The sequence below is a fragment of the Chiroxiphia lanceolata genome, chromosome 33 (assembly GCF_009829145.1).
Source record: "Chiroxiphia lanceolata isolate bChiLan1 chromosome 33, bChiLan1.pri, whole genome shotgun sequence".
NCBI classification, from domain to species: Eukaryota; Metazoa; Chordata; class Aves; order Passeriformes; family Pipridae; genus Chiroxiphia; species Chiroxiphia lanceolata.
The window spans coordinates 534,605-558,012 of NC_045669.1; the positions used below are offsets into that span (position 1 = coordinate 534,605).

Below are 23,408 nucleotides of genomic sequence, written 5' to 3' on the forward strand. Positions count from 1 at the left end.
GTAACGAGACCATTAACCAGTCAGCGCCGCCATCGCGAGCTGTGGGCGGGGCCAAGCTGGGGTTCCCGGGGATTCCCAGGGCGGAGTCTCCGCTGACCCCGCCCCCACCCCGCGCGCCTTCGGCTTTCCGGGAAACGGCGGCGGCTGCCGGGAAAGGACCGGGGGGACCGGGGGGATTGGGAGGGGCTTGAGAGGGGCTTGAGACGGGCTGGGGCGGACTGGGACACCGGGATACACCGGGACACACCGGGACACGTCGGGATACGCCGGAACTACGACTGGGACCTGCCGGGAGCAGAACGGGGACCCCCAGGGACCCTCTGGGACCCACCGGGAGCAGAACCGGGACCCACCGGGAGACACAGGGACCAGAACCGGGGGCCACTGGGAGCCACAGGGATCAGAACCGGGAGCCACCGGGAGCAGAACCAGGACCCACCGGGAGCCACCGGGAGCCACTGGGACTCACCGGGACCCACTGAAAGCAGAATCAGGACCCACTGGGACCAGACCGGGGCCACTCCGCGCCCCCCGCCCCCCGATGTTGTCCCCCGCCATCCGCCGGCTCCTGGCCCTGCTGCGCCCCGAGTGCGGGCAGTGGGCGCTGGTGGGGGTGCTGATGGTGGCCTCGGCCCTCGGTACGGGGGGACCCCGATTCGGGGGGGCAGGACCCGATTTGGGGGTCAGGGCCCAATCTGGGGGGGCAGGGCCCGACTGGGGGAAGGAAGGAGCCGACTGGGGGGGGGGCAGGACCCGATCTGGGGGAGCAGGACCCAGTTTGAGGGGTCAGAACCCAATTCCGGGGTTGAGATTCAATTTGGTGGGTCAGGACCCAATATGTGGGGGGGCAGGACCCCTCTGGGGGGTGACAGGGCCTGATTTGAGGGGTTGGGACCCAATTTTGGGGAGGCAGGACCCGATTTTGGGAGACCAGAAACTAATTTGGGCAGTTGGAACACATTTTTGGCTGGTCAGGACCCATTTTGGAGACAATTTTGGCAGGTCGGGACCAAATTTTCAAGGGTCAAGACCCAGTTTGGGGGGTGACACCCAACTTTAAAAGTCAGACCCAATTTAGTGGTTCAACACCCACTTTTCAGGGGTCCACAGCCCATTTTGCGGTGCAGATCCACTAGGGAGTCACCACTCAATTTAGGGGCATCAGGACCCAATTTCAGGGCTCAACATCCAATTTTCAGGGATACACACCCAATTTTAGGTGTGCAGGACCCAATTTGGGGGCCATTACCCAACGTGGGGGATCAGCACGTAATTTTGGGGGGTCAGGACCCAATTTTGGGTTCAGTTGTGTGGGGTCAGGTGCAAATCTGGTGGGCCAATCAACCAATTTTAGGGGCCAGGACCCAATATCGAGGGAATCAGCACTCAATTTTGGGGCTCAACACCCAATTTTGCAGGGCCCCACACCCAAGTTTAGGGAGTCAGGACCCAGTTTGGAGGGTCAGCACCCAATTTTCAGGGGTCAACACGCAACTTTGGGTTCTCTGGACCTAATTTTGGAAGTTCAACCCCCAAGTTTGGGGTCTTAGCCCGCAGTGGAGGGGGTCAGGACCCAATTTCAGAGCTCAACCCCCAATTTTGAGAGTGGTCAGTACCCACTTCTTGGGACTCAGCCCCCAAGTCACAGGCTCCCCACCCACTGTCGGGGTGTCCCCACAGGCGAGGTGGCGGGCCCATACTTCACGGGCCACATCGCTGACCAGGTGACACAGGAGGACACGTCGGCGGCCATGTGGCCCTTGGTGGTGCTGGGGCTCGGCAGGTGGGTGACTGCAGGGCCGGGGGACACCCCGAGGTGGCGATGCCCCGCGGTGCCCCCTGACCCCGCTGTCCCCGCAGTGCCCTCACCGAGCTGGTCTGTGACAGCACGGCGGCCGTGGCGCTGACGCGGGCACGGGCGCGGCTCCAGTGCGGCGCGGTGGCCGCGGTGCTGCGGGGGGACGTGCCCGGCCCGGGGGGCAGCCTGGGGGACACGCCGGGTGCGGTGGCCGCGCGGGTGACGGGGGACGCGGAGGCGGCGCACGCGGCACTGGCCGACGCAGTGGTCCCAGCGCTGTGGGCGCTGGCCCGGGCCGGGGCCCTGCTCGCCGTGATGGCCTCACTGGCCCCGCTGCTGGCCCTGGTCACCCTCCTGGTGCTGCCCCTCCTCCTGCTGCTGCCACGTGCCATCGCAGGCATCCAGCAGGTACCGAGAGGGACACAGGGACTGCGAGTCCCTTGTCAGCTCCCTTGGCCCCTTGTCACATCTGTGTCCCGAGTGTCACCTCCCTGCACCCCTTGTCCTCTCCCTGGGCCCCTCCAGACTCCTCATTACTTCCCTGGGCCTCTTGTCACTTCCTTTTGTAACCTGTACCTTTGTCCCTGCACCCTGGTCACTCTTCTGGGCCCCTTGTCACCTCCCTACAGCCCATGTCACCTCCCTGGGCCCCTTGTCCCCTCTCTGCACCCCTGGTCACCTCCCTGTACCCCATGGCACCTCCCAAGGCCCCTTGTCATCTCCCTGGGTCGTGTCCAAGTCCCTCCTGTCCCCTCCTGGTGCCTGTTGTCACCTCCCAATGCCCACTGTCACCTTCTTCTGTCCCCTGTGCCCTCCCTGTCTCCCCATCTGCATGGTGACCTCGAGGTGACCTCCCTGTCTCCAGGATGACCCCCTGTTCCCTCTGTGTCCTCCCATGATCCCATGCAGTGACCCTGCAGTGACGCTGGTGTAACCCCAGTGTGCTTTATGTAACCCCCCATGACTCTGTGGTGACTCCTCTGTCCCCTCCCTGTCCCCACCCTGTCCACCCTCTGTGCCCTCCAACCCTGTGGTGACCCCCTGTCCTGTGTGTCCCCAGGACCTGGCGCGGCGGGCGCGGGCAGCGCTGGCTGATGCCACCGCGGTGGCTGTGGAGTCACTGGGGGCCCTGAGGACTGTCCGGGCCTTTGGACACGAGGCCGGAGTGACCGCACGTGTCCAGCAGCGCCTCAGCCACAGCCACCAGCTGGAGTGTGGGGAGGCCCTGGCCTACGGGGCCGGGCGCTGGGCCAGTGGGGTACGGGGACACTGGGGGGACACAGGGATGGGGGGCACAGGGGAATGAGGAACAGTGGTATGGAAACGGAGGACATGGTGGCAGGGGTATGGGGACATGGGGATGGGGGACACAGGAATGGGGGAAATGGGGGTGAGGGTGGATAGGGGTGAGGACAGGGTGGCAGGGGGCCCAGGGACATGGGGCGTGGGGACATGGGGATGGGGATGTTGGGTGTGTTGGCAAAGGGCCAGAGGACATGCGGACATGGTGATCCAGAGATAGGGGACATGCAGATGGGTGGCACAGGGCTGGGGGACATGGGGACAGGGTGGCATTTTAATAGGGGACAGGGGGACGTGGCAGCAGGGAGCTAGGGGACATTGGATGTGGTGGCATGGGGATGGGGACATGGGGACAGGGAACACAGGGAAAGGTGGCACAGGGCTGGTGGACGTGGTGGCAGGGGGCTGAGGGACACGGGGACAGGGTGACTGGGGGACAGGGGACATGGGATTGAAGTGCCAGGGGGCTGGGGGACATGAGGACATGCGGTTATGGGGATAGAGGGTATGGAGACAGGGGACATGGGGACACAGGGATGGGTGGCACAGGGGTGGGAGATGTGGTGACAGGGAGCTGGGAACACAGGGACATGGTGGCATGGGACTGGGGGACACGGTGACATGGGGCTGGGGTGACCCCATGTGACCCTGTGTCCCCATGTCCCCAGTTCCCGACGCTGGTCATGAAGCTGGGGCTGCTCCTTGGGGGGGGACGCTTGGTGGCTGCGGGGACCATCACCCCTGGGGAGCTGGTCACCATCCTCATGTGCCATCTGAACTTCACCCGGGCTGTGGATGTGAGGAGCATGTCCCCACTGTGTCCCCAGCCTATTCCCACTGTGTCCCCAGCCTATTCCCAGTGTGTCCCCAACCTGTCCCTCCTGTGTCCCCAACCCATCCCCAATGTTTTCCCTACTTGTCTCCAATGTATCCCCATTCTGTCCCCAACCTATCCCCAGTGTGTCCCTGGTATGTCCCCAGCATGTCCCTGTCCTGTCACCAGCCCCATTCCCCATGTCACTGTGTCCTCCCATGTCCTCGCACCATGTCCCCGTGTCCCCACATCTTCCCAGCTGTGTCCCCATGTCCCCGTGTTCTCTTGGTCATGTCCCAATCCCTGTCCCCTCTGTCCCCACCCCAACCCTATTGTGTCCCCTCCGTGTCCTCAAAACCTCCCCATGTCCCCTCACTGTGTCTCAGTGTGCACCTGCCATGTCCCTACCAGGTCCCCCTGTCCCCATCCATGTCCCAATGCCTGTTCCAGCCATGCCCCCCCCAAGTCCCCAATGTCCACCCTGCCGTGTCCCCTCCATTTCCCCAATTCCTGCCATGTCCCTATGCCTTCCTGGCTGTGTCCCTCCCTGTCCCCATGCCCATGTCCCCATGTCCACAAATCCACCAGTGTCCCTGTGTCCCCAGGCCCTGCTGTTGTACCTCCCAGTCCTGGCCAAGGCTGTCGGCTCCTCCGAGACGCTCCTGGAGCTGCTGGACAAGGCCAAGTGGGTGGCACCTGTGGGGACACTGTCACCTGTCACCCCCCGGGGCCATGAGGCCTCCAGGACTCCAGGCCTGTGTCTCAAGGACGTCTACGTGACCTACCCCGGGCGGTCCGAGCCCGTCCTCAAGGTGACAGGGGGGCATGGGGGACATGGGGGGACAGGAGGGGACACAGAGATATTGAGGAAATGGGGAAATGGGGTCCATGGGACATAGAGAGGAGGTGGGGGAGATGAGGTACATGGGGGGACAGGGGAAGATATGAGGGGACACAGATGGGACATAGGGACATGGGGGCTGTGTGGGGATGTGGGGGGACATGGAGGAGATTGGAAGTTGTGGGGGGACATGGGGACACGATGAGGATAGGGGGGACACAGTGGGGATATGGGGCGATGTGGGGGGACATGGCTACAGGGTGGGGACACGGGGACAGGGTTCACATGGAAGTGCTGGTGTGATCCCTGGTGCTATCTCCATTCCAAGTGTGATCCCCTCTCCTGGTGCAATCCCTATTCCCAGTGCGATCGCATTCCCGTTGCAATCCCCTTTCCCATTGCCATCCCTCTTCCTGCTATGATCCCATTCCTGGTGCGATCTTCAGTCCCCTCTCCCGTTTTTCCCGGTGTGATCCCATTCCCAGTGCGATCCCCAGTGCCCTCTCCCATTGTTCCTGTTGCCCCCAGTGTGATCCCATTCCCGGAGCGATCCCCAATCCCCTCTCCCGTTGTTCCCGTTGTTCCCGTTGCTCCCGATGTGATCCCATTCCCAGTGCAATCCCAGTCCCCTCTCCCGCTGTTCCCATTCCCGCTGTTCCCATTCCCAGCGCGATCCCAGTCCCCTCTGCCGCTGTTCCCATTCCCGCTGTTCCCGTTCCCAGTGCAATCCCATCCCCTCTCCCACTGTTCCCATTCCCTCTGTTCCCATTCCCAGTGCGATTCCATCCCCTCTCCCGCTGTTCCCATTCCCGCTGTTCCCATTCCCACTGTTCCCATTCCCGGTGCAATCCCATCCCCTCTCCCGCTGTTCCCATTCCCGCTGTTCCCATTCCCGGTGCAATCCCATCCCCTCTCCCGCTGTTTCCATTCCCGCTGTTCCCGTTCCCGCTGTTCCCGTTCCCGGTGCGATCCCCAATCCCCTCTCCCGCTGTTCCCATTCCCGCTGTTCCCATTCCCGGTGCGATCCCATCCCCTCTCCCACCATTTCCGCTGTTCCCATTCCCGGTGTGATCCCCAATCCCCTCTCCCACCATTCCCGCTGTTCCCATTCCCGGTGCAATCCCATCCCCTCTCCCGCTGTTTCCATTCCCGCTGTTCCCGTTCCCGCTGTTCCCGTTCCCGGTGCGATCCCCAATCCCCTCTCCCACCATTCCCGCTGTTCCCATTCCCGGTGCGATCCCCAATCCCCTCTCCCGCTCTTCCCATTCCCGCTGTTCCCATTCCCGGTGCAATCCCATCCCCTCTCCCACCATTCCCGCTGTTCCCATTCCCGGTGTGATCCCCAATCCCCTCTCCCACCATTCCCACTGTTCCCATTCCCGGTGCGATCCCATCCCCTCTCCTGCTGTTCCCATTCCCGCTGTTCCCATTCCCAGTGCGATCCCATCCCCTCTCCCGCTGTTCCCATTCCCGCTGTTCCCGTTCCCGGTGCGATCCCATCCCCTCTCCCGCTGTTCCCGTTCCCGCTGTTCCCATTCCCGCTGTTCCCATTCCCGCTGTTCCCATTCCCGGTGCGATCCCATCCCCTCTCCCGCCGCCAGGGGGTGTCTCTGTCTCTGGCTCCAGGGGAGTTCCTGGCAGTGCTGGCGCCCCCTGGCGGCGGGAAGAGCTCCCTGGCGGCGGCGGCGCTGGGACTGCGCCCCCTGGCGGGCGGGGTGGTGCTGCTGGACGGGACCCCCCTGAGCCCCCGCGCGGACCCCGCCCTGCGGCGACAGGTGACACCCCCGGGTCACTGTGGCCACCCGCACAGCCCCACTGCCACCCCTGAGTCACCCCGGCTCCCCACTGCCAGTCCCTGTCATCAAACACCCTCTGACCCACCCTGTGCAGGTCCTGCCTTGCAGTGACAAGGTGACACCCTAGGCCACCCCTGAGTCACCCCAGATCCGCAGTGCTACGCCCGGGTCACCCCTGGGTCCCCAGCAGGTTCCCGCTGCCACCCCTGGGTCACCCGCATGTCCCCTGGGCCACCCCGGGTCATCGATGGGTCACCAACGGGTCCCCATGGCCACCCCCAGGTCTCCAATGGGTTCCCAACAAGTCCCCACTGCCACCCCAGGCTCACCAGTGACTCCTCCAGTGCCACCCCTGTGTCACCAGTGGTCCACCATGGTCACCACCATGTCACCCTGTACCCCTCATGGGTCCCCACTGCCACCCCTGGGTTACCTGGTGTCCTCTGCTGCCACCCCTGGGTCACCACTGTGTCCCCAACAGATCCCCATGGCCACCCGCATGTCACCAGCCAGCCCCACCATGGCCCTCCCAGCGCCCCGTGTCCCCAGGTGTTCCCTCCTTGTTCCTGCCACTGTGTCCCCCCTGTCCTAATGTCCCCATGTCCCCCCATATACCATCATGTCCCCCCATATACCTCCATGTCTTTGTGTCCCCCTGTGTCCCCTGTCCCTGCAGGTGGCCGGTGTCCCGCAGTCTCCGTCCCTCCTGTCCCGCTCCCTCAGTGCCAACATCACGCTGGGTTGGGGACACAGGGAGGGGATGCAGGTGACACAGGTGACAGCGGCGGCACAGCGGGTGGGGGTGCACACTTGGGCCACACGGCTGCCACATGGCTACAACACAGGTAAGACAACGTGTCCCCCTGGTGTCCCTGCCATGTCCCTGTAGTGTCCCCAGTGTGTCCCAAAGGTGTCCCCAGTGTGTCCCCATAATGTCCTCTCACCATCCCCAAGGCGTCCCTGTAATGTCCCCACAGCCTCCCCACCATGTCCCACTCTGTCCCCTCCCTGTTCCCTTACTGTCCCCATGGTGTCCCCTCACCATCCCCAGAGTGTCCTTGTAGTGTCCCCATAGTATCCCCACTGTGTCCCTATGGTGTCCCCTCTCTGCCTCCTCACTGTCCCCTCACTGTCCCTCCTGTCTTCCCAGAACTAGGAATGCAGGGAGTGCAGCTCCCCAACACGTCCCCAGTATCTCCCCATGGTGTCCTTATGGTGTTGCCATGGTGTCCCCACAGTTTCTCCTCTGTCCCCAGAAGTGAGGAGGGGGGGTGGTGATCCCCACAGTGTGTCCCCAGCATCTACCCAACATGTCCCCATAGTGTCCCTAATGTATCCCTGTGGTGTCCCCACTGTGTCCTCATAACGTCCCCTCATCATACCCATAGTCTCCACGTACCACCCCCACGGTGCCCCCATGGTGTCTCCTCGCTGTCCCCTCCCTGTCCCCTTACTGTCCCCAGAGGTGGGTGCACAGTGGGTGCAGCTCCCCAGTGTGCCCCCAGTGTGTCCCCAGTGTGTCTCTGTGGTGTCCCCACGGTGTCCCCTCTGTCCCCAGAGGTGGGCCCGCGGGGGATGCAGCTCTCAGGGGGGCAGGCGCAGGGGGTGGCGCTGGCCCGGGCCCTGCTCAGGACCCCCCGGCTGCTGGTGCTGGACGAGCCCACGCGGGCGCTCGACCCCGTGACCCGGCGCCAGGTGGGTCACAGCACTGGCCCTGGTCCCCGCGTCCCCTGGCCCCATGGCCCCATTCTCTGGGTCCCCATGTCCCTTGGGTCCCCATCCCCCATGTCCCTGGGTCCCTGTGTCCTCCAGGTCCCCAGTCCCCGTGTCTCCTTGGTCACTGCCCCTCATGTCCCCTGGGGTCCCCTGGGTCACCACATCCCCTGGGACCCGCTCCCATGTCCCCTGGATCCTCATGTCGCCAAGTCCCCCATATCCCCTGGGTCCCAAATCCCGGCATCCTATGGGTCCCCATGTCCCTTGGATGCCATGTCCCCTCATCCCCCAGGTCCCCACATCCCCCACGTCTCCTCGGTCCCTGTGTCCCTACATCCCCTGTGTCCTCACTCCCTGTGTTTCCATAACCTTGGTCCCCACGTCCCTGGGTCCTTGGTCCCCATGTCCCCTGGATCCCCATGTACCCCCTTTTCGCTTCCATGTCCCCAGGTCTCCTGTGTCCCAATGTCCCCACATTCCCTGGGTCCCTGCACCCTGTGACCCCCGTGTCCCCATGACCCCAATCCCTGTGTCCCCACTCCCTAGATCCCCACTTGTGTCCCCCCGTCCCCCCACCAAGGGGTCCCCTGACACCACCATGTCTCCCCCCACCCCAGGGTCCCCCCAGTGTCCCTGGGTTCCCCCCGTGTCCCCCGTGTCTCCCTGTCCCCTGACCCCTCCGTGTCCCCACAGGTGGAGCAGGAGCTTCTGGGTCCTGGTGGCCTCGGGGCCGGGGAGGGGCCGGCGGTGCTGCTGGTGACAGGGCAGGTGGCCCTAGCCCGGCGGGCACCCAGGGTGGCCCTGCTGGAGGGGGGGCGGCTGCAGGAGCTGGGCAGCCCTGGGGAGCTGGGGACACCCCCCTGGGAGACAGCAGGGGACAGCAGGGACACCTGGGAAGGGGGGGGGGACACTGAGGACACTGGGGATGGGGAGGGGGACACTGGGGACAGTAAGGGTGGGGGACACTGAGGTGAAACAGGGACACGGATTAGGGATGGGGACACCAGGAGCTGGGCTGAGGACACTGGGGATGGTGACACTGGGGATGGGGACATCAGGGACGAGGATGGGGACATGGGGGACAGGGAGGGAGATACTGCAGATAGGTTTGGGACACTGAGGTGGCATAGGGACAGTGAGATTAGGGGTGGGGACACAGGGGACAGAGATGGGACCACCAGGGACAGGGATGGTGACATTGAGGTGGGATGGGGACACTGGGGACACCAAGGGCTGGCTGGGGACACAGAGATGAGTTGGGGACAGTGGGGACAGGGATGGGGACACTAAGAGGTGACATGAGGACACCTGGGGCTGGGATGGGAACAGTGGGAACTCCGGGGACAGGGATGGGGACACTGGTGACACAGACATGAGGACCCCGGGGTGGGGCAGGGGACCGCGGGGCCAGGCCTGTGACAGTGACCAAGTGTGAAATCAGTCAATAAATAACCAAATCAATAAATCGATGGATCAATCAATAAACGCAGCTGGAGGAGGGCAGAGCCGGGACCCCCGTTCCTCCCCCCACAATGGGGCCCCTCCCCCTCCCTCCCCCATCGCCAGCTGGGCCCCCCCGCCCTTCCCCCCGTATGAGCTCATCGTGTTGATGGAGAAAATTCCTTGGCGGGGGCGGGGGGTCACGGGATGGGGGGGAGGGGGGGGACACGGGGGGGGACACAGGGGGGTCACGGGGGGGAAAGAGGAGACACGAGAGGGACACAGGGAGAGGAAAACGGGGCGGACACGGGGAGGACACGGGGGGAAACGGGAGGGACACGGGGGGAGGGAAGGGGGGAGACACAGGGAGACACGGGAAGGACATAGGAGGGGACGTGGGGGAGGACACGGGGGGGCCGCGAGGGGCTCCCCCAACGCTGCCCTGCCCCCTCCTCCCCCCGGCTTTCGGGGGGTCCCAGGGGCCCCCCCGCACCCTCCCCGCTGTTGTTGTTGCTGCCGGGGTGGTGAGTCACGGCCACACCCGGACTGGGGGCACTGGGAGCACTGGGAGGGGCCGTGCTGGGGCACTGGGAGCACTGGGGGAACCTGTGCTGTGTTACTGGGAGCACTGGGATGGGCCATACTGGTGTTACTGGGAGGACTGGCATGGGCTGTGCCACGTTACTGGTGTCACTGGGAGCACTGGGATGACTGGGAGCACTGGAAGCCATAGGGCAGGTGGCACTGGGGTTATTGGGAGCACTTGGCCAGGCTGTATGGGGGTTAGTGCTGTTTCTGGGAGCATTGGGACAGACTATACTGGGGTTACTGGGAGCACTGGGATGGGCTGTCCCATGTCACTGGTGTTACTGGGGGCCATGGGTCACGCTGTGCCACATTATTGGTGTTACTGGGAGCATTGGGACAGACTATACTGGGGTCACTGGGAGCACTGGGGTGGGCTGTGCTACGTTACCCGAGTTACTGGGAGCACTGAGACAAACTTCACTGGCGTTACTGGGAGGACTAGGCCTGACCATACTGGGATTACTGGTGTTTCTGAGAGCACTGGGACAGACTATACTGGGGTTGCCGGGAGCACTGAGATGGCTGTCCAGTGTTACTGGTGTCACTGAGGTTACTGGTGTCACTGGGATGGACCATACTGGTGTTACTGGGAGGGCTGGGATGGTCTGTGCCATATTGTTTGTGTCACTGGGAGCACTGGGACAGACTATACTGGGTTGACTGGGAGCATTGGGAGCTGTGGGGCAGGTGGCACTGGGGTTACTGGTGTTACTGGGAGCACTGGGACAGGTTGTGCTGTGTTACTGGGAGCACTAGGACAGCCCATACTGGGGTTACTCATGTTTCTGGGACCACTGGGACAGACTATACTGGGGTTACTGGGAGCACGGGGATGGGCTGTGCCGCATCGCTGGTGTCACTGGAATGGGCCATACTGGTGTTACTGGGGGACATGGATCAGCCTGTGCCAAGTTACTGGGAGCACTGGGGGCTGTGAGGCAGGTGTCACTGACGTTACTGCTGCTGTTGGGAGCACTGGGATTGACTGGGCTTTTTACTGGTGTTCTTGGGAGAACTGGGATGGGCTGTCCTGCAATACTGGGAGCACTGGGTTGGGCTGTGCTGTGTTATTGGTGTCACTGGTATTACTGGGAGCACTGGGACTGACTATACTGGGGTTCCTGGGAGCTGTGAGTCAGCCTGAGACACATTACTGGGGTTACTGGGAGCACTGGGAGGACAAGCCCCCATCAGCAACTGTTTGGTTTCCATGGAGACGTCCCAAACACGGGCGGGGGCGGCTCCCCTGGGAGGGGCGGGGCAGGCGTGGCCACGGCCCCGCCCCCGGCCCCGCCCCCCTCACGACCCCGCCCGGCCCAGAGCGAGAACCCAGCGGGACCAGCCGGAGGTACTGGGGGCACTGGGAGAGACCGAGGGGACTGGGAGAGACTGGGGGGATCTGGAAGGGACTGCGAGGGACTTGGAGGGACGAGGGGCAACTGGGGGAACTCGGGGAGACTGGGGGAATTAGGGGCAGTGAGGGGCACTGGAGGCACTGGGGAGGGACTGGCAGCGACTGGGGGGGGACTGGGAGGGAAAGGGAGAGACTGGAGGAACTGGGAGCAACTGGGGGGCACTGGGGGAACTGGTAGGGACTGGGGAGAACTGGGAGGAATGGGGAGAAACTGGAGGTACTGGGGAAACTGAGGGGACATAGGGGGTCGCTGGCCGGGACTGGGAGCAACTAGGGGCACTGGGAAACACTGGGAGGGACTAGGGGAACTGGAGGGCACTGGGGGGCCCTGAGGAGGAATGGGATCTGAGGGGCACTGTGGGGAGATTGGGAGGACTGGGAGAACTGGGAGGGACTGGGCAGCACTGAAGGGCACTGGGGAAGACTGGGGTGGCATGGAGAGGACTGGGGGAACTGGAGGGGAACTGGGGGGGACTGGGGGACTGGGGTCTCTGGGAGCATTGGGGGGCACTGAAGGACAGTGGGAGTTACTGGAGGGGATTGGGGTGCACTGGGGAGGACTGGGGGGCTGGTGGACACAGCGGGGCATTGTGGAGGACTGCAGGGACTGGGGGCACTGGGGGGGAATGGGGGGCACTGGTGGAGACTGGGGGGGCACTGGTGGACACAGCAGGGGGACTGGGGGCACTGGTGGACACAGTGGAGGATTGTGGAGGACTGGGGGGATTGTGAGGGGACTGGGGGGAGTGGGAGTGAATGGGGTAACTGGTCTTACTGGGGCAACTGGTATTACTGGAAGCAGTTACTGATGTTACTGGGATGTATAACTAGTGTTACTGGGAGAGGTTGCTGGTGTTACTGGGATGTGTTATTGGGATTGCTACTGATGCTCAGAAGCACAGGTGTTACTGGGGTTACTGGGATGTATTACTGGTCTTACTGGAGGTGTTACTGGAGTTACTGGGAGGTGTTACTGTTATTACTGGAATGTGTAACAGATTGCTGTGGTTACTGGGGTGTGTTACTGGGATTACTAGTTACTTGAGCTACTGCTGTTAAAGGTGTCACTGGTGTGACTGGGATGACTGCTGGCAATGGCTGGAGGTGCTGTTGTGACTGAGGGTTGTTGGTGTTACTGGTGTCACTGGTGGGACTGGGATGACTGCTGGCAATGGCTGGAGGTGCTGTTGTGACTGGGGGTTACTGGTGTTACTGCTGTCACTGGTGTGACTGAGCTTGCTGGGGGGTTACTGGGTGTTACTAGGAGGTCACTAAGGGATCACTGGGGTTTACTTGGTGTTATTGGGGGTCACTGGGGGAGTTACTGGCAGTAACTGGGGTTACTGGGAGGCACTGTGGGTTGAGGTGTCCATGTGTTTCTGTGTCCCTGTGGGTGTCCCTGGATGTCCCTAGGTGGATGTCCCCCCACAGGTGTCCCTGTGTCCCCCTCGGTGTCCCTAGGAGTGTCCCCCCCACGATGTCCGTGTCCCCTTGTGATGGTCCCCCGGGTGTCCCTGTGTCCCCTGGGTGTCCCCTTGGTGTCCCCTTCTGATGTCCATGTGTCCCTGTGAATGTCCCTGGGGGGGTCTCTGTATCCCTTGGGTGTCCCCACAGCTGTCCCTGTGTCCCTTGCTGATGTCTAGGTGTCCCCAGGAGTGTCCCCTGCATCCCCCCGCCATGTCCTTGTGTGCCCTGGGTGTTTCCCGTGTCACCCCACGATGTCCATGGCCCCCCCACTGTGGGTGTCCCCGGGTGTCCTCTGGGTGCCCTTGTGGCTGTCCCATGGATGTCCCTGTCCCCACTATGTGTCCCCCTGTTTCCCCCCAGTGCCCTCACACTTGCCCCCATTCCCCTGTGGTGTCCCAGTGCGTGTTCACCAGGTGTCCTCCAGTGTCCCCACGCCCCATGTCCCCCTGTCATGTCCCCCCATGGGTGTCCCCTGTGGGTCGTCCCCAGGTGTCCCCTTATGTCCCTAGGTTTCACCCCAGTGTCCTCATATCCCCTTGTTTCCCCACAGTGTCCCCACCACCCGTGTCCCCTGTGTCCCTCTGGGTGTCCCTCTAGTGTCCCCATGTCCCCCCATGAGTGTCCCTGTGTCCCCACGGATGCCCCTGTCCGCCCTGGGTGTACCCCCATGTCCCCACTTCTCCCCGAGTGTCCCCAGTGTCCCCAGTGTGTCCCCATCTCCCCCGTGGGTGCCCCCTGGTTCTCCCAGTTGTCCCCCTCGGTGTTTCCCACCCCATGTCCCCCCATGTCCCCACGTCCCCGTTATGTCCCCCTATGTCCCCCTGTGTCCCCTCAGGACGATGCCGGTGACCCTGGAGCTGCGGCTGCTGCTTCTGGCGCTGGCGCTGCGGGGGGGGGCGGGTACCCCCCCGGTGTCCCCTCCGATGTCCCCCCCGGTGCCCCCCCCCGAGGCCCCTCCCGAGGCCCCCCCCGAGTCGTGCGCGGCGGCGCTGGCGGCTGTGCTGGCGCGGCTGCGGGAGCTCGAGGGACACGTGCGGGCACTGAGGGGACACTGTGGGGACACGGGGGGGCCCCAGGCCGGGACAGGTAACAGGGTACATGGGGGGCCATCGAGAGTCATTTGGGACATTGGGGATCACTGGGAGGTCACTGAAGGATCATTGGAGGGACAAAGGGGAACACTGGGGTCATTGGGGGGTCTCGGGGGGTCACTGGGGAGTCCTGGGGAGGGTCATTTGGGGGTCACAGGGGGTCATTGGGGAAGTCGGGGGAGGGTCACGCTGGGTCTTTGTGGGGTCCCAGGGGATTCATTGTGGGGTCCCAGGGGGGTCTTTAGAGGGTCACAGGGATCATTGAGGGGGTCACAGGGGGTCACGGGGGTGTCACGGGAGGTCATTGGAGGACTCACGGGGGGGTCCTGGGAATCATGAGGGTTCATTGGAGGAATCACGGGGGGTCGCTGGGGAGTCGCGGGGTCATGACCTTGTGTCCCCCCGTGTTCCCCAGGCCGGTCGGTTCAGCTCTGTGCCCCCCCCGCCGGGGGAAGCTGCGCCTGCCCCGCCCCCACGGCCGAGGCCCCGCCCCCTGCCCCGCCCCCCCCGTGCCCGCGGGGCTGCAACGACCAGGGCCGGTGCGATCGGGGCCGGTGCCGCTGCTTCCCGGGCTTCAGCGGCCCCGACTGCGGCACCCCCGCCTGTGCCCCCGGCTGGGGGGGCGTCCACTGCGACATCGGTGCGTCCCCAAAGCTTCCCCCGTGCTCCCAGAGCCCCCCCAGTGCTCCCAGAGCTGCCCCCCATTGCTCCCAGTGCTCCCAAAGCCACCCTCCCAGTGCTCTCAGAACCCCCCCACTGCTCCCAGAGCCCCCTCCCAGTGCTCCCAGAGCCCCCCCAGTGCTCCCAGTGGCCCCTAGTGCCCCCTCAGTGCTCCCAGAGCTGCCCCCCAGTGTCATCCCAGTGCCCCCATCCCAGTATCCGCAGTGCTCCCTCACTTCTTTTCCTGTCCATGGGGGGGTTCTTGTGCCACCTCGGTGTGTCCCCAAGGGTGCGTCCGTGCCCCTCCCAGGGCCCTCCAGTGCCCCATCCCTGGTGTCCCCGTGGTATCCCCAAGGTGTCCCAGGGTGCCCCCAGGGCAACCCATTCCGTAGATGTCCCTGTGATGTCCCCCTGGTGTCCTCATGGTGTCCCCGTGCTGTCCCTGCAGAGGTGCCCGCAGTGACACCACGGTTGGCCACCCGCACCTCGACATCCCTGCGTGTCACCTGGCCCCGGCCCTCCCCACCTCCCGACGGCTACCGGGTGACACTTGTTCCCCTGGTGAGTGGGGACACAGGGGGGACACGGCAGGGGACATGAGGTGGACATGGGGGCCGGGGATGTGGGGAAGGGGGACAAGGACATTGGAAGGGTGAGACCCCCACACCACTTGTGTGACTGCAGTGGGCTGGCCCAAATGTGTCCCCTACATGTCCCCTACATGTCCCCATGGTGTCCCCCATGCTGTTCCCTGCATGTCCCCAACATATCCCAAATGAGTCCCTCCGGTGTGTCCCCTCCTGGTGTCCCCAGTGTGTTCCAAACATGTGCCCAAGACATCCCCCCAGCGTGTCTCCAACATGACCTCAGTGTGTCCCCGTGGTGTCCCCAGTGTGTACCCAACACCTCCCCAATGTGTCCCCATGTCCACAAAGTGTTCCTGCAATGTGTCCCCCCCGTGGTGTCCCCTGCATGTCCCACACGTGTCCCCAGTGTGATCCCTAGTGTGTCCCCAGTATCCCCCCCAAGGTGTCTGCCTTGTCCCCTAACACTGTCCCCATCGCCAGGATGACCCCATGGCCATGACAACACATGAGCTGCCCGGCTCTGCTGTGGCCTTCTCGGTGACAGGGCTGTCCCCAGGCCGCCCCTTCGAGCTGCTGGTCCAGGCCCGGCGGGGGCCTCACCTGGGAGCAGCAGGAGTGTTGCGCCTGCGCACAGGTGGGGACAGGGGGGTGGGAACGGGGGTGGCACGGGGACAAGGATGGGGAGGGCCTGGGGTCCTGCGCCTGCACAGGAGTGGAGACACCTGGGACAACTGGGACACTGCAGGGACAAGGGTGGGGGGGACAGAGATGGGGTTGGGGACACTGGGGACAGGGATGGGAGTGGGGATGGAGGGACAGAGGTGGGGACAGAGGGTGGTATGGGGACAAGGATGGGGATGGGGTGGGGACAGGGATGGCACGGTGTCACAGTCAAGGGGACAGGGATGGCACAGGGGTGGGGATGGGACAGCAGTGAGGACAGTGTGGCATGGGACAGGGATGGGATGGCACAAGAATGAGGTTGGGGATAGCAATGGCATGGCCATGGGGAGGGGGACAGGGATAGGGACAGGGATGACAGGGGGACAAGGAAGGTGGTGGCATGAGTATGGAGACAGTGATGACAGGGGCATGGGGACAGGGGTGGTACAGTGATGGGGACAGGGATGGGAACGGCAAAGGGACAGGGATGACACAGGTTTGGGGACAATAGTGGCATAGAGATGGCACAGGAAGGGGGACAGTGATGGAATAATCGTGGGTTTGGGGACAGTGTGGGAATAGCATGAGCATGGGGACAGGGATGGGGACAGGGTTAGGGACACACATAGGGAGAGCATGGAGATGGGGACAGGGAGGGGGATGGCCCAGGGATGGGGACAGCGTTGGGAATGGGGTCTTGGACAGAGCTGGGGCAGGGGTGTCCCCAGTGGAGACTCTTGGGACAGGTCAGTGATCCCAGTCCCCTTTGCTCCACAGCACTTGTCCTGGCTGTGCCCCCCCACGAGGGGTCCCCAGGGTCCCCTCAGGGTTCCCTGGGGTCTCCAGCAGTGGCACCATCAGCCCAAGGGTCCCCAGGGTCACTGGGGTCCCCAGGGTCACCAGCATCGCCTGCATCACCAGATGTGTCCTTGGGTTCACATGGGTCTTTGGGGTCACCAGCATCCCCCTGGGTTCCGGCGTCCCCCGTAGGTCGAGGGTCCCTGGGATCCCCGGCGCCCCCAAGGTCACCAGTGTCACCAGAATCACCAGTGTCACCAGAATCTCCAGGGTCACTAGTGTCTCCAGAATTCCCAAGGTCCCCAGTGTCACCAGATTTCCCAGTGTGGCCAGCATCCCCAGAACCCCCGAACTTCCCAGAGTCACCAGTGACCCCAGTGTCCCCAAGGTCACCTCCAACCCCACAGTCCCTGGGGTCTCCAGTGCCCCCAAAGTCCCCATTATCTTCAGAGTTCCCAGAATCCCCGTGGTCCCAGCTGTCCCCATGGTCCCCGCTGTCCCCGGGTATCCCCTCCCTGCAGGAACTGGTGGCTCGGCTGTCCCCGTACAGTGGGTCCCTGCTCCAGCGCCTTGAAAGCCACCTCTGGGCCACCAATTTCCCACTCCGGGGCAACCAGACAGTGCCGGCAGTGGCCCGTGCCATCCTGGAATATGTCCTGCGCCGGCACGTGGCCCTGGGGAAGGGACAGGGACCCCCCTCCAAACCCCGAGGGGATGGAACACTCCTGGGGACCACAGGTGGGTGACACGCTGGGAACAGGATGGGGGAACATTGGGAAGGAATGTCCTGGGGAAGGGGATGGGGGGAAGGGACACCTCAGGGGTGGGGGGGACAGGGATGGGACAGGGGCAGAACAGCGGGGATGGGGAGAAAGGGACATCCCAGTGAGCGGTCAGGGGATGGCGGGAGAGATGTCCAGGGGAGGGGAAGGGGGGAAAGGAGGGGAATGGGGAAAGAGAAGTCCCAGGGAGGAGGGCAGTTGAGGGATGAAGGGGATGGGGGAAGGGGACATCACAGGGGAGTGGCACAGGGGGGATGGGGGGATCGGGGAGGAAGGGACATCTGAAAAGAGAATGGGGGGGATGGGGGAGGAACATCCTGGGGAGGGAGATGAAGGAAATGGGGCAGAAGAGAAGTCATGTGACGCCTGTTCTGGGGGCAGGGGAGGGTGGGAATCAGGAGCTGGTGCTGCAATGGGGGGACATGGATGGGACAGAGCTGATGGAACCATGGAGGGACGTGGAGAAAACAGGTACCGATGGAGGGTCGAAGATGGGATGGAGGCATGGGTGGATGTTGGCTGAAGGATGGATGGATAGAAGGATGGAGAGTTGGATGATGGATGGAGACACGAAAGGAAGAAGGGACGGATGGAGAGAGGGAAGGATAAGGGGGGGAAAGGTGATGGGAGGGCTGGAGAGATGGATGATGGATGGACATGTGGGTGGACACACAGATGTCCATGCCCACACCATCTCCACTCCATTGCAGTTGCAACCAAGGCAGAAGAGCCACCCCCATCCAAGCCAGTCCTGGGTGACCTCACCGTCATCAGTGTCACCCCCAGCTCCGTGGGGCTGCAGTGGAGCATCCCCGAGGGCCCCTTCGACTCCTTCAAGCTGCAGTACCGGGATGCCCAGGGCCAGCCCCAGGCCCTGCCCATTGATGGTGGGTCCCGGTCGGTGACAGTGTCGGGGCTGTCCCCGTCCCGCCGGTACCGCTTCCACCTCTACGGGCTGCGGGGCGGGAAGAGGATCGACCACGTCTCCATTGATTTCGCCACAGGTGACGGGGAAGATCAGAGGGAGGAAGGATCGGAGAAATAAATTTAGGGACAGAGGGAGGGATGGAGAGATAGACACAGAGATGGATGATGGATGGGCAGGTGGATGGATTCGTGAATAGAAGGATGGGCAGATTATCACAAGGATCATTGGATGCCAGGAGAACTAGACAATGATAGGATGGATGGAGAGTTGAGTGGATGGATGGTGACTGAATGAACTCACCAGTGGGTGGGTGTGTGGTGGTTTGAGACCCCCTAAAATCCAATTCTCGAGTCCAAGCCCCCCCTCCCACATCTCAACCCAGTGTGAGATGGGTTTTCCAGACACTATACAAGACTCAGTATGGGGGGAAAGGGAATTATATCACAATGCACTATACCAATAAATATTACAATACATCATAATCTTTAACTATTTCTCCTATGATAAATCAGTATTTACAATGGATCAATCTCTTCTCCCTCCAAAAAAAGTCCAGAAAGGAAAAGGAAGGATCCTTTCCACTCTCAGAGCAGCAGTATCTCTTCTTCCATGCAGCGGCTGTAGCTGGATGTCTTTCCAGATACACATGAGGGGTGTCTCCAAGCCCCTCTCGGCCCTTTGACTCCAAGTGAGGGTCTTTCTGTTCTGTGGACTGCATAGCAGGGACAAGGCTTGCCTCACCACGTCATATCATGAGGTGTAAGACATCCCATGAAGGTCCCTTCCTTGAGGGGTCAAGTTCCCTCGAGTCAGAACGTCTTGGGCAGCTCTCAGTTGAAAACCTTTGCCTCGAGTTCTCTCAGAGCTCCCATGCTCTGTCTCAGGCTGCTAGCTTAGCAGCAACAGCAGGGGGGCCAAGGGCACCCCGTCAGCATTCCATCTGGCTGTCCCAGTCCAGCTCTGGGACACCTTGAGCTTCTTAGCTCCTCTCTTCGGTGCATGTTGCACTTTAGCACTTCCCTCAAGTGGGAGTCCACCCCCTCCACTTAGGAGACATCACAAAAGGGTTTTGGAGGGTTTTGGTTTCAGTTCTTACCCCAACTCTCCCTGTAGAATTTAGTTCTCTCTCTGCTGCTGCATGCCTGTTTAGCTGCTTCTTCAGTTCTTATCTCTTCTGGCTCTCTGCCACTGTTCTCCAGTCAGTGCTGTTTCTGCCGCTGCTTCTGCTGCTGCTCACAGTGGAGAAACTCCCCCAGCTCTTATTACAGATACCTGGCCCAGTCTAACACCGTTCCAGGTTCCTGCAGCCCCCCAGCTGGGGGCTGGGGGGGGCCTAGCCCCCAACAGGGCTCTGGACCCCTTCCTCGTGGCTTAGAACATGACCACTCTCCTCCAACAACAACTACTACCCTTCTTTTCCAGTCAGGTTGTTGATATGTTTCTATTTCGCAGGAGCGCTCATTGGCTCAACCCCAAGAGTCAACACCCCTTGGGGGGGTTACCATTTTTTTAACTCCAGGGGGAAAACTTTTTTTTTCCTCCACCACAGGGTGGAAGAGGCCTGGTTGGATGGATGCATGGGTGGATGGAGGTAACCAGAAGATGGTCCAGGAGATGGAGTTATGTTGGGAAGGATGGATGGATGATAGATGATGGATGGATGGATGATTGTGATTGTTGGTCAATAGGCAGGTGGGAAGTATCAATCATTGAACAGATACTTCCTGGGATTGGTGGGCGCTTGATGGTGGATGATGATGTGGTTGGGGAGAAGGAGTGATGAGTGGAACTGGGCTGGGAAACTGGTGACAGGTTGAGGATGGGGAGGTGGCTGGGACCTTGGGAGGGTGGAGAGATGGAGGGATTGGTGGTTGGTTGGATGGCTGGATGATGGATGCTGATGGTGGATCATGCTGAAGATGATGATGTATGGTGAATGGATGATGATGGTGGTGATGGTGGATGCGATGGGCATTGGTCAGTAGGTTGGTGGAAAGGTAGAAGGTTGATTGGATGGTGCTGGGGTCAGTGGATGCTCAATGGTGGGTGGGGATGGGATGGTGGGGAGAGGGTGGGGGCAGACGGTGGATGATGGATAAAGGATAACTGGGTGGATGTTGGATGGGCATGTGGATGGACATGTGACTGCAGATGTTCATCACCTTCCCCTCTCCATTGCTGCCACAGCTGACCCAGATGATCTGCCCCCACCCTTGGTGGACCCCCCAGCTGAGACCCCCTCAACTGAGGCACCCCCAGCTGAGGACCACCAACCTGACAGCTCCCAAACTGAGGCTCCCCCGGCACGGGCGGTGCTGGGGGAGCTGAGGGTCTCCAGTGTCACTCCCAGCTCTGTGGGGCTGCAGTGGAGCGTCCCCGAGGGCTCCTTTGACTCCTTCAAGCTGCAGTACCGGGATGCCCAGGGCCAGCCCCAGACCCTGCCCATCGATGGCGGGTCCCGCTCGGTGACAGTGTCGGGGCTGTCCCCGTCCCACCGGTACCGCTTCCACCTCTACGGGCTGCGGGGCGGGAAGAGGATCGACCATGTCTCCATTGATGTCATCACAGGTGAGGGGGAAAATGAGAGGGATCAAAGGATGGAAGGATCAAGGGATCCTATCATGATTACATCCCCACCTGCCATTATCCACCATCATCTTCATCATCATCTGTCATCCACCATCATTGTCATTATCTACCCTCCATCATTATCATCATCATCCAGCATCCATCATCATCATCATCATTCCTCAATCACCTTCCATCATCCATCCATTGTCATCACAGTCCATCACCATCATCATCTTCCTTTATCACTGCCTATCCATTATGGATGAAGAATTGAATGGCTGAATGGATTCCAGACTGGATGGTGGGTGGGTTCCTGCCCAGATGGATGGTGGAAGGTGGATGGATGGATGAGTGTTTTGATGGATTTGGGAAGCTGGGATGGCTGGAGGGTTCCTGGCGGCCCAATGCATGTCGCGGTGTGTGGAAGATTGTCCATGGGATATAGGCAATGGGAGTGTTGGAAGCCTGGAGAGAGTGGGGAGAAAGATCTGGAGAGACAGATGTGGGAGTGGGTGGAGGCTTGGGATGGGTGTTGGGTAGTAGATGGGATAGATGGATGGATGGATGAATGGTCAAATGGCTGTTTATGGATGGATTGGCACATGGATGGATGGGTGATAAATGATGGATAATTGGGTGGGTGATGGACAGACAAGCAGATGGCCACATCCATCCCTTTCCCATCTGTCACAGCCACAGCTGAGCAAGAGAAGCCACCACCACCCCCAGAGAAGCCCACACCTGAGCACCCCCAAACTGAGCCTCCCCCATCTGAGGCCCCCCCAGCACGGGCAGTGCTGGGGAAGCTGAGGGTCTCCAGTGTCACCCCCAGCTCTGTGGGGCTGCAGTGGAGCGTCCCCGAGGGCCCCTTCGACTCCTTCACACTGCAGTACCGGGATGCCCAGGGCCAGCCCCAGGCCCTGCCCATTGATGCCGGGTCCCGCTCAGTGACAGTGTCGGGGCTGTCCCCATCCCGCCGGTACCGCTTCCACCTCTACGGACTGCGGGGCGGGAAGAGGATCGATCGTGTCTCCATTGATGTCGCCACAGGTGAGGGGGAAGATCAGAGGGTTGGATTGATCAGGGAATGGAAGGTTGATGGGATCCAATTCCCATCCCATCCCCACATATCACTGAGAACCCACTGATCCTAGCACCATCTGATCAACCCTCAACCCTTCCACTTACCTATTGACCAACACCTGCTGTTTTCCACCATCATCTTCATCAATCAATCATCCATCTTCTGTCCATCATCATCATCATTGTCCATCCACTATCATCATCATCCCTCATAATGGATGAAGAATTGAATGCCTAAACTGCTTCCTGACTGGATGGTGAGTGGGTTCCTGCCCAGATGGATGGAAGAATGTGGATGGGTAAATGAATAGTTGGATGGATGTGGGGAAGCCAGGATGACTGGATGGTTCCTGGTAGCCCAGTGCGTGTCCTTATGCATGGAAAATTTTCCATGGGTAATGGGATGGAGGTCTGGTGTAGAGGTGGAGGTCTGGAGGGATGTGGGGGGAAAGAACCATAACAATGGAGGTTGCATTGGGTGGAAAGTTGGGTTGGGTGTTGAATGATGGATGGGATGGATGGATGAATGGATATTTATGGATAGATTGGCACATGGATGGATGGACATCTAGATGGATGGATGGATGATGAATGACGGATAGTTCAGTGGATGATGAAAGGACATATGGATGGAGAGATGGATGGCCATGCCCATCACCACCCACTCTCCATCACAGGCACGACTGAACCAGAGGAGCCGCTTCTGGCACAACTGCCCTCAGAGGAGCCCCAACCTGAGCACCCTCAAACTGAGCCTCCCCCATCTGAGGCCCCCTCAATGCGGGCGGTGCTGGGGGAGCTGAGGGTCTCCAGTGTCACCCCCAGCTCTGTGGGGCTGCAATGGAGCATCCCCGAGGGCCCCTTTGACTCCTTCACGCTGCAGTACCGGGATGCCCAGGGCCAGCCCCAGGCCCTGTCCATCGATGGCGGGTCCCGCTCGGTGACAGTGCCGGGGCTGTCCCCATCCCACCGGTACCGCTTCCACCTCTACGGGCTGCGGGGTGGGAAGAGGATCGACCGTGTCTCCATTGATGTCACCACAGGTGAGGAGGAAGGTCAGCGGGATGGA

General features: G+C 61.7%; 3 protein-coding genes across 7 annotated transcripts in view; 2 read left to right on the forward strand and 1 right to left on the reverse strand.

The window, feature by feature from the left end:
• Positions 1-23,408, reverse strand: part of LOC116779940 (estradiol 17-beta-dehydrogenase 8-like) — a 120,418-nt gene that overhangs the window by 50,884 nt on the left and 46,126 nt on the right. The window lies entirely within an intron of this gene.
• Positions 114-9,711, forward strand: LOC116779938 (antigen peptide transporter 1-like). 5 transcript variants are annotated; one of them, XM_032674465.1, is made up of 11 exons: positions 195-380; positions 413-638; positions 1,681-1,783; positions 1,861-2,206; positions 2,859-3,056; positions 3,769-3,897; positions 4,520-4,726; positions 6,357-6,530; positions 7,228-7,396; positions 8,110-8,246; positions 8,961-9,711. In XM_032674465.1, exons 2-11 carry the CDS (start codon positions 542-544, stop codon positions 9,234-9,236), a joined length of 1,836 nt encoding a protein of 611 aa, XP_032530356.1. In that variant the 5' UTR covers positions 195-380; positions 413-541; the 3' UTR covers positions 9,237-9,711. The 5 variants fall into 5 exon arrangements, with proteins under 5 accessions (XP_032530353.1, XP_032530352.1, XP_032530356.1 ...); XM_032674464.1 differs by having other exon boundaries at positions 195-375; positions 408-638; XM_032674463.1 differs by having other exon boundaries at positions 195-369; positions 402-638.
• LOC116779921 (tenascin-X-like) overlaps positions 13,428-23,408 on the forward strand; it is a 34,091-nt gene continuing 24,110 nt past the window's right edge. The window contains 12 exon segments of the mRNA XM_032674431.1: positions 13,428-13,447; positions 14,012-14,262; positions 14,683-14,907; positions 15,376-15,488; positions 15,995-16,148; positions 16,955-17,713; positions 18,139-18,228; positions 18,468-18,761; positions 20,235-20,276; positions 20,873-21,253; positions 22,019-22,306; positions 23,017-23,382. Coding sequence (XP_032530322.1) covers positions 13,428-13,447; positions 14,012-14,262; positions 14,683-14,907; positions 15,376-15,488; positions 15,995-16,148; positions 16,955-17,713; positions 18,139-18,228; positions 18,468-18,761; positions 20,235-20,276; positions 20,873-21,253; positions 22,019-22,306; positions 23,017-23,382 — 2,983 coding nt within the window.